The 16,271-nt window shown below is 42.7% G+C and overlaps 1 protein-coding gene across 1 annotated transcript in view; it reads left to right on the plus strand.

The window, feature by feature from the left end:
* Positions 1 to 306: 306 nt before the first annotated feature.
* The window catches only part of LOC109890155 (potassium voltage-gated channel subfamily D member 3-like), a 108,821-nt gene continuing 92,856 nt past the window's right edge, over positions 307 to 16,271 (plus strand). Inside the window, exon 1 of the mRNA XM_031824799.1 lies at positions 307 to 1,448. Coding sequence (XP_031680659.1) covers positions 346 to 1,448 — 1,103 coding nt within the window. The 5' untranslated portion in view covers positions 307 to 345. The remainder of the gene's footprint in view (positions 1,449 to 16,271) is intronic.

Below are 16,271 nucleotides of genomic sequence, written 5' to 3' on the forward strand. Positions count from 1 at the left end.
TCTGGTGGCCTTCTTCCGTTACGCACAGTTGTTCGGAGCATGCTAGATCGCTAATTATCACAGGTGGTCCCTCAGTCTTCCGTCTGTCTTCCACAAACAAAAACGATGCGTGTAGGCCAGTGACAAACAATTTAAATGTAAAGCCTTTTTAAATTCAGGCTGTAACACAACAACATCTGGAAAAAGTCAAGGGGTGTGAAAAACTTCTGAAGGCACTGTACCATGCAATCACCTTATCATGGAAATGTTGTATTCATGAGTTGTTACTGATTGTGTGTTTTGTCTGTTTCTCTGCTCAAGATGGCAGGTCATTTTAAGGCAAGCCGGAACACAGAGTGAGTCGCCATGGCGGCAGGAGTGGCTGCATGGCTTCCCTTTGCACGGGCAGCAGCTATTGGCTGGATGCCTGTGGCCAACTGCCCCATGCCCATTGCTCCTAGAGACCACAGAAAGAGACATGACGAGCTGATCATCCTGAACGTGAGTGGACGACGCTTCCAGACCTGGAGGACCACACTGGACCGCTACCCAGACACCCTGCTGGGAAGCTCAGAGAAACAGTTTTTTTACGATGAGGAGACAAAGGAGTACTTTTTCGACCGGGACCCAGACTCCTTCCGCAGCATTCTCAACTTCTACCGGACGGGAAAGTTGCACTATCCTCGCTACGAGTGCATCTCGGCCTATGACGAAGAGCTAACTTTCTTCGGCATCATTCCGGAGATCATCGGCGACTGCTGCTACGAAGAGTACAAGGACCGGAAGCGGGAGAACGCGGAGCGTCTCCAGGATGACCAGGATGACAACAAGGACTGCAAGCTGCCCAACATGACATACAGAGAGACCATGTGGAGGGCCTTTGAGAACCCTCACACCTCCACCATGGCCCTTGTGTTCTACTATGTCACCGGCTTCTTCATCGCCATCTCAGTCCTCACCAACGTGATAGAGACGGTACCTTGCGGTGCCACGCCTTCACAGAAGGATATGCCGTGTGGCGAGCGCTATACCATCGCCTTCTTCTGCATGGACACAGCCTGCGTCCTCATCTTCACTGTGGAGTACCTCATGAGACTGTTCGCCGCACCCAGCCGCTACCAATTTATGCGCAGTGTGATGAGCATCATAGACGTGGTAGCCATCTTTCCCTACTACATCGGCCTGGTGATGACAGACAATGAGGATGTGAGTGGGGCCTTCGTCACGCTCAGAGTGTTCCGTGTGTTCCGCATCTTCAAGTTCTCCCGCCACTCGCAGGGCCTCAGGATCCTGGGGTACACGCTGAAGAGCTGCGCCTCCGAGCTGGGCTTTCTCCTCTTCTCCCTCACCATGGCCATCATCATCTTCGCCACGGTCATGTTCTACGCAGAGAAGGGGTCGTCGTCGACCAAGTTCACCAGCATTCCAGCCTCCTTCTGGTACACCATTGTCACAATGACCACGTTGGGGTAAGTCCTCCCTATTTCCCTCTTTCCCTCCCTGTCTCACTTCCATTCTCTCTCTCTCTCTCTCTCTCTCTCTCTCTCTCTCTCTCCCTCTCTCTCTCTCTCTCTCTCTCTCTCTCTCTCTCTCTCTCTCATTCTCTCTCTCTCATTCTCTCTCTCATTCTCTCTCTCATTCTCTCTCTCTCATTCTCTCTCTCTCATTCTCTCTCTCTCATTCTCTCTCTCTCTCATTCTCTCTCTCATTCTCTCTCTCTCTCATTCTCTCTCTCTCATTCTCTCTCTCTCTCATTCTCTCTCTCTCTCTCTCTCTCTCTCTCATTCTCTCTCTCTCATTCTCTCTCTCTCTCATTCTCTCTCTCATTCTCTCTCTCTCATTCTCTCTCTCTCATTCTCTCTCTCTCTCATTCTCTCTCTCTCATTCTCTCTCTCTCTCTCTCTCTCTCTCTCTCTCATTCTCTTTCTCACTCGCGTTCTCTTCCTCGCTTTTTATCTTTCTTCCAATCTCTTTGCTTTTTCCTCGCTCTCTCTCCCTCTCATTCTCTCAGCAGTTTGGGTTCTCTCTCTCTCCACTTGTGTGGTTCATAAAACAAATTGTGTGTTCTGCATTGGAATGATGCATGCTGTCCCCAAGAGATCTCAAGATGGTTCACAAATGTTATCTTCAAATCAGGAGCTCTCACAAAACCTTATTTGGCATCACCAAATCACAAATATTGATTCATGTTGGGAGTTTTGGTATTCTATAAAAGTTAAGAAGTCTTCTGAAGAGGCTTTAGTTAGTTATACAACTATAATTCACTTCAACATGATGAATGCACCTTAAAAAGTTGATTAGCAGATTTGATCTGATGCCAAAATGCTTGCCTGTGTTCTACTGCAAACGTAATACCTTGGTCTATTGTTTGGATGTCCTGGATATGTTTTCTGCTGTGTGGTGGAAAATGGAATATGGATAAATGCCAACAGCTTCCTCACTTCTTCAATAGACTAGTGGGTGTATGTATGATGCTGCTGCCCATTTGAGTAATGGTGGAGAGCCACCACTACATTTACAGTACCTACCTGACCTACTAGTATAAACTCTAATGGCAAAGTGTTTACCTCACTGTGGGCTGGCCGAATGCAGTAGCTCCTGGGAAAGTGTGTGTGTATGTATGTGTGTGTGTGTGTGTGTGTGTGTGTGTGTGTGTGTGTGTGTGTGTGTGTGTGTGTGTAAGCACGCATGTGCCTGTGCTCCTGCGGGCATTTGTCCATGTGTGTGCGCTTGCCTGAATGTTTTGCAAGGGTAGCAGGAGATGTGTGTTCCTTTTATGTCTTTGTCTAGTGGGTGTTTTGTTTCTAATGTTATTTAAAAAATGTCCGTAATCTGGTATGCTCTGGGACACATAATCACAGAAAACAATGATTGTAATAAGAATTGGGATCCTGAATGCCGGTGAAAGGGTTTTTGTTTTTCCTCACTAGATTAACGATTGGTTTTAATTTTTTAATTCTAAAAAAATAACTGTACATTATTTTCAAATGTTACATCTATAGGTACAGTATGTAGATGTAATACTTTTTACAACTATTTTCCTTCTATTTATACTTTATCTGTTTCTGCCAGCTTCTCTTTGGGCTTTATCCATCTCCACATTCTGTTAGTCAAGGAGAATGACCTCTGACAACCAATGTCTCCCTGGTAGACTGGTGCTGTTATAGCCTGTCTGATTCTTCACTGGCCAGCTAATACAGTGACCTTGACGCTTGTTTCGCCAAGCAGCCAGGAAGTCTCTCTCCAGGAAATAGTGCCAGGGGAAATAGTCGTTCAACCCTGTTCCTGTTCTGTTCTCTTCTGTACCCACCAGTTGCTTCATGAGTGATTCCTCAAGAAATAAGGTAAAAAATATACCAAAATGTGTTGGTTCCCCTCCCCCCCAAAATATCCATAGAATGGTCCTTTGGAGGACTGATTGTTGACATATATTTGACAGTTGTATCTAAAAGCATAAAAACATTTAAAAGGATATGACTTTAATTTGGCATATTTTTAAATATATTGTTGGACCTAATATACCCTACGGGCATACCAACGTTACAGAGTGGGATCTCTGCTAGTTTAAAAATTGTGTCCCATTTAATACTGAAATATTGTAGCCAATCACATCCCTCCTTTTACTTGTATCATTGCTTATCCTGCAAATCACCAGCAGAGGACAAGCATTTTGAATACATTTTCGAATCAAACCAGATTGTATTTGTCACATGCGCCGAATACGATAGGTGTAGACCTTACAGTGAAATGCTTACTTACAAGCCCTTAACCAAAAATGCAGTTTTAAGAAAAATACAAAAAAAATAAAAAAATAAATAAAAGTAACAAATAATAATAAATAACTAAAGTTTCCGTCCCGGAGCAAGCACCAACTAGCCTGGGGCTAGCCCATGCTAGACCCATCTCCTGGCTAGGGCTCCTGGGCTACTCCTGAAGCCCTCTCCTCGGCTACAATATCCAGACCCCTTCTACTGTCGGTACGGGGCACGGAACCCCGCTGATCCTTCACGACTGGAATACCGACATAATCTGCCCGAGGATCCCAACAGACCCCTCAGGCGCGAAGTCCCCTGAAGGCCCATTCTGCTAACCGCGGCCTGCTAGCTATCTATAGCATATTGGACTGTTAGCTGATCCACTGGCCAGTTTCTTGCGACTACTATACCCATTTGGCCAACTGGACTTGGACCCCTCTGCTACTTGGAACCCTACTAATTCCACGACTGGTCTATCGATGTCACAGCACGAGGAGGCAAAAACAGACTTTTCCCCCATCCCTCTAAGGCCCTTATGCTAGCTTACTAGACCCGGCCTGCTAGCTTTCTAGCACAGGCCTGTTAACTGTCTGAATCGCCGCGTAACCAGCCAGCCCAACCACCACTGGACCTATATGATCACTTGGCTACGCATGCCTCTTCCTAATATCAATATGCCTTGTCCATTACTGTCCTGGTTAGTGATTACTGTCTTATTTCACTGTAGAGCCTATAGCCCTGCTCAATATGCCTTAACCAACCATGTTGTTCCACCTCCCACATATGCGATGACATCACCTGGTTTAAACGTCTCTATATCTCTCTCTCTACATTACTCAATGCCTAGGTTTACCTCCAATGTACTCTCTTCCTACCATACCTTTGGCTGTACATTATGCCTTGAATCTAAGCTATCGTGCCCAGAAACCTGCTCCTTTACTCTCTGTTCCGAACGTGCTAGACGGCCAGTTCTTAAAGCCTTTATCCGTACCCTTATCCTACTTCTCCGAACTGCAGTGCCTAGCTCCACTCCTACTCCCCAGGTGCTCTCATTTGTTGACTTCAGTAACCAAAAAAGCCTTGGTTTCATGCATGTTAACATTAGAAGCCTACTCCCTAAGTTTGCTTTATTCACTGCTTTAGCACATTCTGCCGGATGTCTTAGCCGTGTCTGAATCCTGGCTTAGGAAAACCACCAAAACCCCAGAAAATTCCATCCCTAACTATAACATTTTCCACCAAGATAGAACTGCCAAAGGGGGTGGTGTTGCAATCTACTGCAGAGATAGCCTGCAGAGTTCTATCCTACTATCCAGGTCTGTACCAAAACAATTCAAGCTTCTACTTCTAAAAATGCACCTTTCCAGAAACAAGTCTCTCACCATTGCCGCTTGCTATTGACCACCCTCTGCCCCCAGCTGTGCCCTGGACACCATATGTGAATTGATTGCCCCCCATCTATCTTCTGAGCTCGTGCTGCTAGGTGACCTAAACTGGGACATGCTTAACACCTTGGCCATCCTACAATCTAAGCTTGATGCCCTCAATCTCACACAAATGATCAATGAACCTACCAGGTACAACCCCAAATCCGTAAACACGGGCACCCTCATAGATATCATCCTAACTAACTCGCCCTACAAATACACCTTTGCTGTTTTTAACCAAGATCTCAGAGATCACTGCCTCATTGCCTGCATCCGTAATGGGTCTGCGGTCAAATGACCACCCCTCATCACTGTCAAACTCTCCCTAAAACACTTCTGCAAACAGGCCTTTCTAATTGACCTGTCACTACTGATAAATCCACAATAATTGAGAATATCAATATGCATTTTTCTACGGCTGGCCATGCTTTCCACCTGGCTACCCCTACCCCGGTCAACAGCTCTGCGCTCCCCACAGCAACTCGCCCAAACCTCCCCCACTACTCCTTCACCCAAATCCAGATAGCTGATGTTCTGAAAGAGCTGCAAAATATGGACCCTTACATATCAACCGGGCTAGACAATCTGGACCCTCTCTTTCTAAAATTATCTGCCGAAATTATTGCAACCCCTATTACTAGCCTGTTCAACCTCTCTTTTGTATCGTCTGAGATTCCCAAAGATTGGAAAGCTGCCGCGGTCATCCCCCTCTTCAAAGGGGGATACACTCTGGACCCAAACTGCTACAGACCTATATCTATTCTACCCTGCCTTTCTAAGGTCTTTGAAAGCCAAGTTAACAAACAGATTACCAACCATTTCGAATCTCACCGTACCTTCTTCGCTATGCAATCTGGTTTCAGAGTTGGTCATGGGTGCACCTCAGCCATGCTCAAGGTCCTAAACGATATCATAACCGCCATCGATAAGAGACATTACTGTGCAGCCGTATTCATCGACCGGGCCAAGGCTTTCGACTCTGTCAATCACAGCATTCTTATTGGCAGACTCAACAGCCTTGGTTTCTCAAATGATTGCCTCGCTTGGTTCACCAACTACTTCTCCGATAGAGTTCAGTATGTCAAATTGGAGGGTCTGTTGTCCGGACCTGTGGGCGCCACAGGGTTCAATTCCTGGCCCGAATCTCTTCTCTGTACACATCAATGATGTCGCTCTCGCTGCTGGTGATTCTTTGATCCACCTCTACGCAGACGACACCATTCTGTATACCTCTGGCCCTTTGTTGGGCACTGTGTTAACTAACCTCCAGATGAGCTTCAATGCCATACAACTCTCCTCCGTGGCCTCCAACTGCTCTTAATTAAATGCAAGTAAAACTAAATGTATGCTCTTCAACCGATCACTGCCCGTACCTGTCCGCCCGTCCAGCATCACTACTCTGGACGGTTCTGACTTAGAATATGTGGACAACTACAAATACCTAGGTGTCTGGTTAGACTGTAAACTCTCCTTCCAGACTGACATTAAACATCTCCAATCCAAAATGTAATCTAGAATCGGCTTCCTATTTCGCAACAAAGCATCCTTCACTCGTGCTGCCAAACATACCCTCTTAAAACTGACCATCCTACCAATCCTCGACTTCGGCGATGTCGTTTACAAAATAGCCTCCAACACTCAACAAATTGGAAGCAGTCTATCACAGTGCCATCCGTTTTGTCACCAAAGCCCCATATTCTACCCACCACTGCGACCTGTATGATCTCGTTGGCTGGCCCTCGCTTCATACTCATTGCCAAACCCACTGGCTCCAGGTCATCTACAAGTCTCTGCTAGGTAAAACCCCACCTTATCTCAGCTCACTGGTCACTATAGCAGCACCCACCCGTAGCACACGCTCCAGCAGGCTTATCTCACTGGTCACCCCCAAGCCAATTCTTCCTTTGGCGGCCTCTCCTTCCAGTTCTCTGCTGCCAATAACTGCAAAAATCTCTGAAGCTGGAGTCTCTTACCTCCATCACTAGTTTTAAGCACCAGCTGTCAGAGCAGCTCACAGATCACTGCACCTGTACATAGCTCATCTGTAAATAGCCCATCCAATCTACCTCATCCCCATACTGTATTTATTTATTTATCTTGCTCCTTTGCACCCCAGTATCTCAATTTGCACATTCATCTTCTGCACATCCTACCATTCCAGTGTTTAATTGCTATAATGTAATTACTTTACCACCATGGCCTATTTATTGCCTTACCTCCCTTATCTTACCTCATTTGCACATGCTGTATATAGATTTTTCTACTGTATTATTGACTGTATGTTTGTTTATTCCATGTGTAACTCTGTTGTATGTGTCGTACTGCTTTGCTTTAGCTTGGCCAGGTCGCAGTTGCAAATGAGAACTTGTTCTCAACTAGCCTACCTGGTTAAATAAAGGTGAAATAAATTAAACCGTTTTTAAAAAGCAGCAGTAAAATAACAATAGTGAGGCTATGTACAAGGTGTACTGGTATGGAGTCAATTTGCGGGGGCACCGGTTAGTCGAGGTAATATATACAAGTAGGTAGAGTTATTAAAGTGACTATGCATAGATAATACACAGAGAGTAGCAGCAACTTAAAAGAGGGGGGCAATGCAAATAGTCTGGTTAGACATTTGGCGCTCCAGTACCGCTTTCCGTACGGTAGCAGAGACAACACTCTATGACTAGCGTGGCTGGAGTCTTTGACAATTTTTAGGGCCTTCCTCTGACACTGCCTGGTCCTGGATGGCAGGAAGCTTGGCCCCAGTGATGTACTGGGCAGTACGCACTACCCTCTTGAGTACCTTGTGGTCGTACACCGACTGTTGCCATACCAGGCAGTGATGCAACTAGTCAGGATGCTCTCTCTGGTGCAACTGTAGAACCTTTTGAGGATCTGAGGACCCATGGCAAATATTTACAGTCTCCTGAGGGGGAATAGGTTTTGTCTTGCCCTCTTCACGACAGTCTTGGTGTGCTTGGACCATGTTAGTTTGTTGGTGATGTGGATACCAAGGAACTTGAAACTCTCAACCTGTTCCACCACAGCCCCGTCAATGAGAATGGGGGCATGCTCGGTCCTCCTTTTCTTGTAGTCCACAATCATCTCCTTTGTCTTGAGCACGTTGAGGGAGAGGTTGTTGTCCTGGCACCACACTGTCAGGTCTCTGACCTCCTCCCAATAGGCTGTCTCGTTGTTTTTGGTGATCAGGCCTACCACTGTTGTGTCATCGGCAAACTTAATGATGATGTTGGAGTCGTACCTGGCCGTGCAGCCATGAGTGAACAGTGTGTACAGGAGGGGACTGAGCACACACCCCTGAGGGGCCCCCGTGTTGAGGATCAGCGTGGCGGATATGTTGTTACCTACTCTTATCTAGAGGCGAAAGAAACGCATGCCTGTTTAGGCAAGGTGCTGGCTAGCGGAGTAGAACACTTGAAAAATGAAATGAGAGACGCACACTCTAGGAGCTCAGATGCAATAATTTTATAACCAACGTTTTGACAGACAAGCTGTCTTCATCAGGGTATACCGTTACCACCTGGGGGCGGCCCGTCAGGAAGTCCAGTATCCAGTAGCAGAGGGAGGTGTTTAGTCCCAGAGTCTTTAGCTTAGTGATGAGCTTTGAGGGCACTATGGTGTTGAATGCTGAGCTGTAGTCAATGAACAGCATTCTCACATAGGTGTTCCTTTTGTCCAGGTGTGAAAGGGCAGTGTGGAGTGCAATAGAGATTGCATGAACTGTGGATCTGTTGGGGTGGTATGCAAATTGGTGTGGTCTAGGGTTTCTGGGATAATGGTGTTGATGTGAGCCATGGCCAGCCTTTCAAAGCACTTCATGGCTACAGACGTGAGTGTTACGGGTCGGTAGTCATTTATGCAGGTTACTTTAGTGTTCTTGGACACAGGGACTATGGTGGTCTGCTTGAAACCTGTTGGTATTACAGACTCAGACAGGGAGAGGTTGAAAATGCCAGTGAAGACACTTGCCAGTTGGTCAGCGCATGCTCGGAGTACACGTCCTGGTAATCCGTCTGGCCCTGCGGCCTTGTGAATGTTGACCTGTTTAAAGGTCTTACTCACATCGGCTGCGGAGAGCGTGATCACACAGTTGTCCGGAACAGCTGATGCTCTCATGCATGTTTTAGTGTTACTTGCCCCGAAGCGAGCATAGAAGTTATTTAGCTCATCTGGTAGGCTCGTATCACTGGGCAGCTCGCGACTGTGCTTCTCTTTGTAGTCTGTAATAGTTTGCAAGCGTCGGAGCCGGTGTTGTTATTGTTATTGTTTTTCTTATTGTGTTACTTTTTATTATTATTTAGCTCAGTGCGGATGCTGCCTGTAATCCATGGCTTCTGGTTGGGGTATTATGTACTAGAGGTCGACCGATACTGATACCGATGATTGGAGGACCAAAAAAAGCTGATACCGATTAATCGGACGATTTTTATATATATATAAATTTGTAATAAATGACAATTCTAAAAATACTGAATGAACTAGAGGTCGATGATATTACTAGATATTATCTAGCGTGTCCTATGTTGCATATAATCTGACTGATCATACAAGCATACAAGTATCTAAGTATCTGACTGAGCGGTGGTAGGCAGAAGCAGGCGTGTAAACATTCATTCAAACAGCACTTTCGTGCGTTTTGCCAGCAGCTCTTCGTTGTGCGTCAAGCATTGCGCTGTTTATGACTTCAAACCTATCAACTCCCGAGATGAGGCTGGTGTGACCGAAGTGAAATGGCTGGCTAGTTAGCGCGTGCTAATAGCATTTCAAACTTCACTCGCTCTGAGCCTTGGGGTGGTTGTTTCCCTTGCTCTGCATGGGAAACGCTGCTTCGATGTGGTGGCTGTTGTCGCTGTGTTGTTGGTTCAAGCCCAGGGAGGAGCGAGGAGAGGGACGGAAGCTATACTGTTACACTGGCAATACTAAAGTGCCTATAAGAACATCCAATAGTCAAAGGTTAATGAAATACAAATGGTATAGAGGGAAATAGTCCTATAATTCCTATAATAACTACAACCTAAAACTTCTTACCTGGGAATATTGAAGACTCATGTTAAAAGGAACCACCAGCTTTCATATGTTCTCATGTTCTGAGCAAGGAACTGAAACGTTAGCTTTCTTACATAGCACATATTGCACTTTTACTTTCTTCTCCAACACTTTGTTTTTGCATTATTTATTATTTCATGATCTACTTGAGGCTAAATTGATTTTATTGATGTATTATAGTAAGTTAAAATAAGTGTTAATTCAGCATTGTTGTAATTGTCATTATTACAAATATATATTTTTTTAAATCGTCCGATTAATCGGTATCGGCTTTTTTGGTCCTCCAATAATCGGTATAAGCGTTGAAAAATCATAATCGGTCGACCACACTTTTATTTTAACTTAATATATTATATAAATAAAATCCATTTAGTCTCAAATAATGTTCAATTTGGTTTAAATAATGCAAAACACAGTGTTGGAGAAGAAAGTGAAAGTACATTATGTGCCATGTAAAAAAGCTCATGTTTAAGTTCCTTGCTCAGAACATAAGAACATAAGAACATATGAAAGCTGGTGGTTCCTTTTAACATGAGTCTTCAATATTCCCAGTTAAGAAGTTTTAGGTTGTAGTTTTTATAGAAATGATAGGACTATTTCTCTCTATACCATTTGTATTTCATATACCTTTGACTATATGATGTTCTTATAGACACTTTAGTATTGCCAGTGTAACAGTATAGCTTTATATAGCTTTTGTACAAACAAACATTTTGTACAAAATAAGTTACAAACAACGCGAAAAAACAAACAAAATAGCACGGTTGGTTAAGAGCCCATAAAATGGCAGCCACCCCTCCGCCTCCATTTCTTGTTTGTTTTCCCATATGCTCTGTTGCTAATGCTTACAATTGGATCATACTCTAAATTGCAGCAATCCCACTCTGGATGAACTTGTGGATACCATTTTTATGTCTCTGTGTCCAGTATGAAGGAAGTTTGAGGTAGTTTCGCAAGCCAATGCTAACTAGTGTTAGCGCAATGATTGGAAGTCTATGGGTATCCGCTAGCATACTATTTTTGCCAAAATCCCGAAGTATCCCTTTAAAGTTACACTTTTTTGGGGATATATGGTATTTGAGTTGCCTGTCTAACAAATCCATTTGCTCCCCTCCAAATGTTTTTTAAATTAAAGTTAATTGATGCACACAATCTTCTATAATTTACTCTAAGTGAGGCTTCCCATTATTACAGAATGGATCACCACAGAAACTCAGTAGTCATTCAACCATCTTGTTCCGACACAGCGTTTCTAAAGCCTGCCACTTTGCTCACCTGCTGAAGGGGCATATGCTCAGGTGATGAGGTCATCCATTTCCCATCTGTCTTTTTATGTAAGAACCATGGATGTAAACCAAGCAACCATCTACCCCCCAAACACAAGTCACCAGTAAATCTTCCAATTTAGGTGTTCAGATTAAGATTTGTGGAAGTAGAGATAGTGTTGTCTTTTTAATTTATTTCCCTTATCTTGGAATTACATGTACAAAGAATGTATATGCGGTCATTCTCTGGCAAGCTAAAATCAGGGCCTGTCAGTAGGCTATGCTGGAGGACCCCTTCGGCATACCATCAGCTGTGGTAATACAGTATACTGTATGTGTGGTAAATATTCCTCCCCTTCCCAACTCCGTTATCAATACCAGAAAGACCTTTACCGGGCAAACATGACTATTAGTGTCTACAGTTTAAGGTTTAAGGTTGAATTTATTTGCACCAAATCAAATAATCAAATAAGTGATAAGCAACGACACTGATAAAAACAAATAAATAAATAAATAAAAAGCGGTGTGCAGGTGTGGTTGGAAGCCCAAGGGCATATATAAAAATCACACCACAAAAAAACTACATACAAAACATAAGTAAAAAATATCAGAAAGGTTTGTTAAAACAGATTTTTTAAAAACACTAATCATAAAAGTACAAATGAATCGAACACAAAGAACTGAAAAACGGTATATGCATGTGTGGATGTGAGTGTGTGAGAGTTGGGCTATAAGGAGATTACTGAGTTGACATTGAGGGATGATGAGGTTTTGGCAATGTGAAGATATGAATTCCAGAGTAAGGTACCTCTGTATCTGATAGAGAATTGACTATGTGAGGTGTGACAGAGGGGAGGCTAGAGGTTATCGCAGTGTCTTGTGTTATATAGATGGATTTCAGAATTAGCCTGGAAGAATCCATTGAAGGGTTTAGGTAAACTGTCTGGGAGGTATGAGCATTTGTAGATGAAAATGCATAATTTGCTGGACATTAATGTTGTAAATAGACAAGATATTGTTTCTTAAACAAAGGTGTAGATGGAGCCAGGTAATTAGAGGAGATGGCTAGTCTTGCAAATGTATTTTGTATGATAAGTAATTTGTGGAGGTAAGAGGCGTGTGTACTGGCCCAGACAATATTACAGTAAATTAGATATAGGTAAATTAAGCTACAGAATAGAGTTAGGAAGCAAGCCTGATAAACCACACCGCAAATATTTCTGATGATACCAACAGATTTCATCACTTTGCTGCAGACAAATGGAATATGATCTTTCCAGTATCATTTTTCAGCAATTAGAACTCAGAGGAATCTAGTGGATGCGACTTGTGACTTAAAAATAAAAAAAATTGTGGATACAATAAAGATTTTACATGAAAGATAATTTGTTTATCTGGAACCAATCATACAATTTGTCCATGCCTGGGTTGGCTTCATTAATTAGTCAATCAAAATAATTTTATGATAAAATCAAATTGGTGTCATCAGCAAGAGAATGGGAAGTACGGTGGAAGACACAGCAGCAAGGTCATTGATATAGGGATAGCAAATGTCCAATTATCGAACCCTGTTAGACACCACAGGATATCTTGACCCTGGTAGATGCACAGACATTTGCATAAACAAATTGTTGTCTATCATAAATATAACTATATAACCAATTATATGTATAAATCATGAAAAAACGAAATATTAGAAAGTAATATTTCCTGATCAACCGTGTCAAACACTTTGGATAAATCTAAAAAGATGCCAAGAGCATGTTCATTGTTGTTAAGGGCTGTAAATATTTGACCCACATGTTGCAAAAGAGACATATCTGTGGAGTAGTTTTTACGAAAACCTATTAGTGCTCATATAGAATACAGTGTTGATTTGAAATGTTTCAACATTCTCTTATACACAAATTTTTCTAGTATTTTAGAAGAATACCAGTTTGCATAGATTTGGTGAAAATATACGTTAGAGGCTCAGTGATCGAGGAAGACACTGATTTCACTACAGGCACCAATCTCATCATGACCTGCTGCTGATATCTTTTAAGTTACCAATTACCTCCATCACATGGGCTCCTGAGTGGCGCAGCGATCTAAGGCACTGCATTTCAGTGATAAGAGGCGTTACTACAGACTCTGGTTTGATTCCAGGCTGTGTCACAAACGTCCGTGATTGGGAGTCCCATAGGGTAGTGCACAATTGGCCCAGTGTTGTCCGGGTTAGGGTTTGGCCGGGGTAGGCAGTCATTGTAAATAAGAATTTGTTAACTGACTTGCTTAGTCCAATAAAGGTGAAATAAAAAAACATCAGGACGATCAAACTGGAGAAGACAACGGAAATGTCCCTTAACGTAATCCAAGGGATTTCCATCAGTTTCCTCAATTCGCAAAAAATGTTATTAAATTCACATGAAATAACACCAGGATCACTATAGTTCTTATTTCCAACAATATATTGAGATGGGATAGTTGTAGATCCCATTTTCCTATTCAACAGTTGATTGAGGATTTTGTCTATATTATTTAAGGATTCTGGAATTTCTATTATTAAAATATATTTTTGGGGATCTCCCCGAAGTAGGTGTGTAAATTTGTTCTTATACTTTTTGTAATTTGCAGAATTCAGAGGAAAGGGATTTGTGAGAAACTTTTTATAACATCTTGTTTTTTTTTTAACTGAGGGTTTTTTGAGGACGGTTTTAAACAAAGGTTTCCAGAACCCTTCTGCTGCTCTCTTTTAACTAAGGGAATGCAATGGTGAAGTACAGAGTTGATCAACATCTTAAAGCGCTCACAATGACTTTTCTTAAATATTGTACATGTAATGCTACTAATCTTTCCCACCTGTTCATTCCCAGCTGCCAACGAGAAGTGGAAAATTGTGAGGTGGTCAGAAATGTCAGTATAAAGTATACCTGCATTAGGCACATTATTCAAAGAATTTGTAAAAAATATGATCAATAAGGGTGGCACATGAATTGGTCACTCTTGTGGGCTTATATATGAGGGAATACAGATAGATGGAGTATAAAGCATTCAGCAAGTCAGATATCAGTGAGTGATTCTCACTTTTAAATACATTTATGTTACAATCACCCAACAGAAAACATTGTATCATCATTATCAATCAAATCCAAGGTTCATGCAAGGATATCAATGAAACTACCAAATGTCAGAATCGGCTAGCCGATAGATGCATCCAATGACCACTTTCTTACGCAAGAAAAGGAATAGGAGTGCCTTTCTATGAAAGGAGATTCAACACCAATGTCATCAGTTGTGAGTGTGAGGTCCCTCTCTCACAAAGAGTTGAAAACGTTTACGATCAAAAATGGACACTCCTCCTCCCACTCTTTAGGTTCTACAGTGGTGAACAGCATGATAAGGGGCCATGTCATAAAGCGAGGTTGTCTCTTCAGTCGACCATGTTTCTGAACGGGCAACAATGGGAAATTCACGACTGAGAGAAGACAGACAATGAACAAGGTGGTCATGATTTTTTAGGAAAGACTGCGGACGTTCAAATGAAAGGTTGAAAACAAGCTTGTTCTGGAATGAGATACTGCTATACAGGTTGTTCAATTGCGTAACACTACAGCAATCACAAGTGATATAATTATTTCTAGTAAGTTTCAGGAAATGTGAATCTGGATCAACACAATCATTATATTTATTGTTCGCTTCATTAATATCTAACGGGTTAAAGATCTCATTATCAGGGTTTGACATCTTCCCAACTAAGAGAGATATACAGCCGGGAATTGTATATACAGTCGGAACTGAAACATTGAAATGCGTGCCTCCCATACAGCCATACATGTGTGTTAGTTTTATCAATAGGAGTGCACTTCCTATGGTATGCACATTGAGACAGTCCACGTAACACCACTGCGGACTTCAGAGGGTTATGCCATGTAGAGCAATGTGTGTTTTTTGGTCATGAGGTTAGGGGAAACAGATGAACAAATAGAGTAAATATGCATGTATGGTTGTGAGTACAATCAATGTACTATAGCTGAGTCACTTGCCATATACCTACGAGAGGGAGGGTGAACGACCAGCTGATTGTACTTCAGGTACGTGATATTGCCTTTCTTTTGTTCTTCAATTAGTCGTGGCAGCAGTTTCTTTCTTCTTAGACGTACTTTTTTTCTGAGAAGTCTTCATTGATGAAGATTTTGGTTCCCTTCAGGCACTTGGCTCTCCTGAGAATCTCCTCATCTTTGAACCTGAGCAGTTTCACCACTAGTATGGATCCCAGATTGGACCCAGATTTTCTATTGAAGGAGACATTTTTATTTTTTAACAACCAAATCTCTATTTTTGATGTAAATGGTTTGTCATAGAAGGGTCCAGACACCTTTTGGGGGATTTCCCTTCTTTTCTCATCCTCGTTGTGCAGTATGTTGGCCAAGAAAAAAACATGAACAACGGCTCCAAAAACATCAAAATACGTCCTTTTAGAACTGGCAAAATCTCCCAGTATCATGATGCAGGACTTTTGATGTTGTACACATGAAATTGTGTCATTCCAAACTTTATCCGCAGCGTTATATTACATTGATTTGTGCCTTGAGTGATACTTCGCCGTCCATTCTACAGGTAGTTCCAAAATAAAGGAGTTGATGAGCGATACAAAGTATATTGAAAGCAGGTGCTTCCACACGCAGGTTCCATACTCATGTAGAATCTATGCCAAGGCGCATTGAAGCTGTTCTGGGAACTCGTGGTGGCCCAACGCCCTATTAAGACACTTAATATTGACGTTTCCTTTATTTTGGCCTGTAGCAGCAGGC

The sequence above is a fragment of the Oncorhynchus kisutch genome, linkage group LG5, assembly GCF_002021735.2.
Source record: "Oncorhynchus kisutch isolate 150728-3 linkage group LG5, Okis_V2, whole genome shotgun sequence".
In the NCBI taxonomy this organism is placed as follows: domain Eukaryota; kingdom Metazoa; phylum Chordata; class Actinopteri; order Salmoniformes; family Salmonidae; genus Oncorhynchus; species Oncorhynchus kisutch.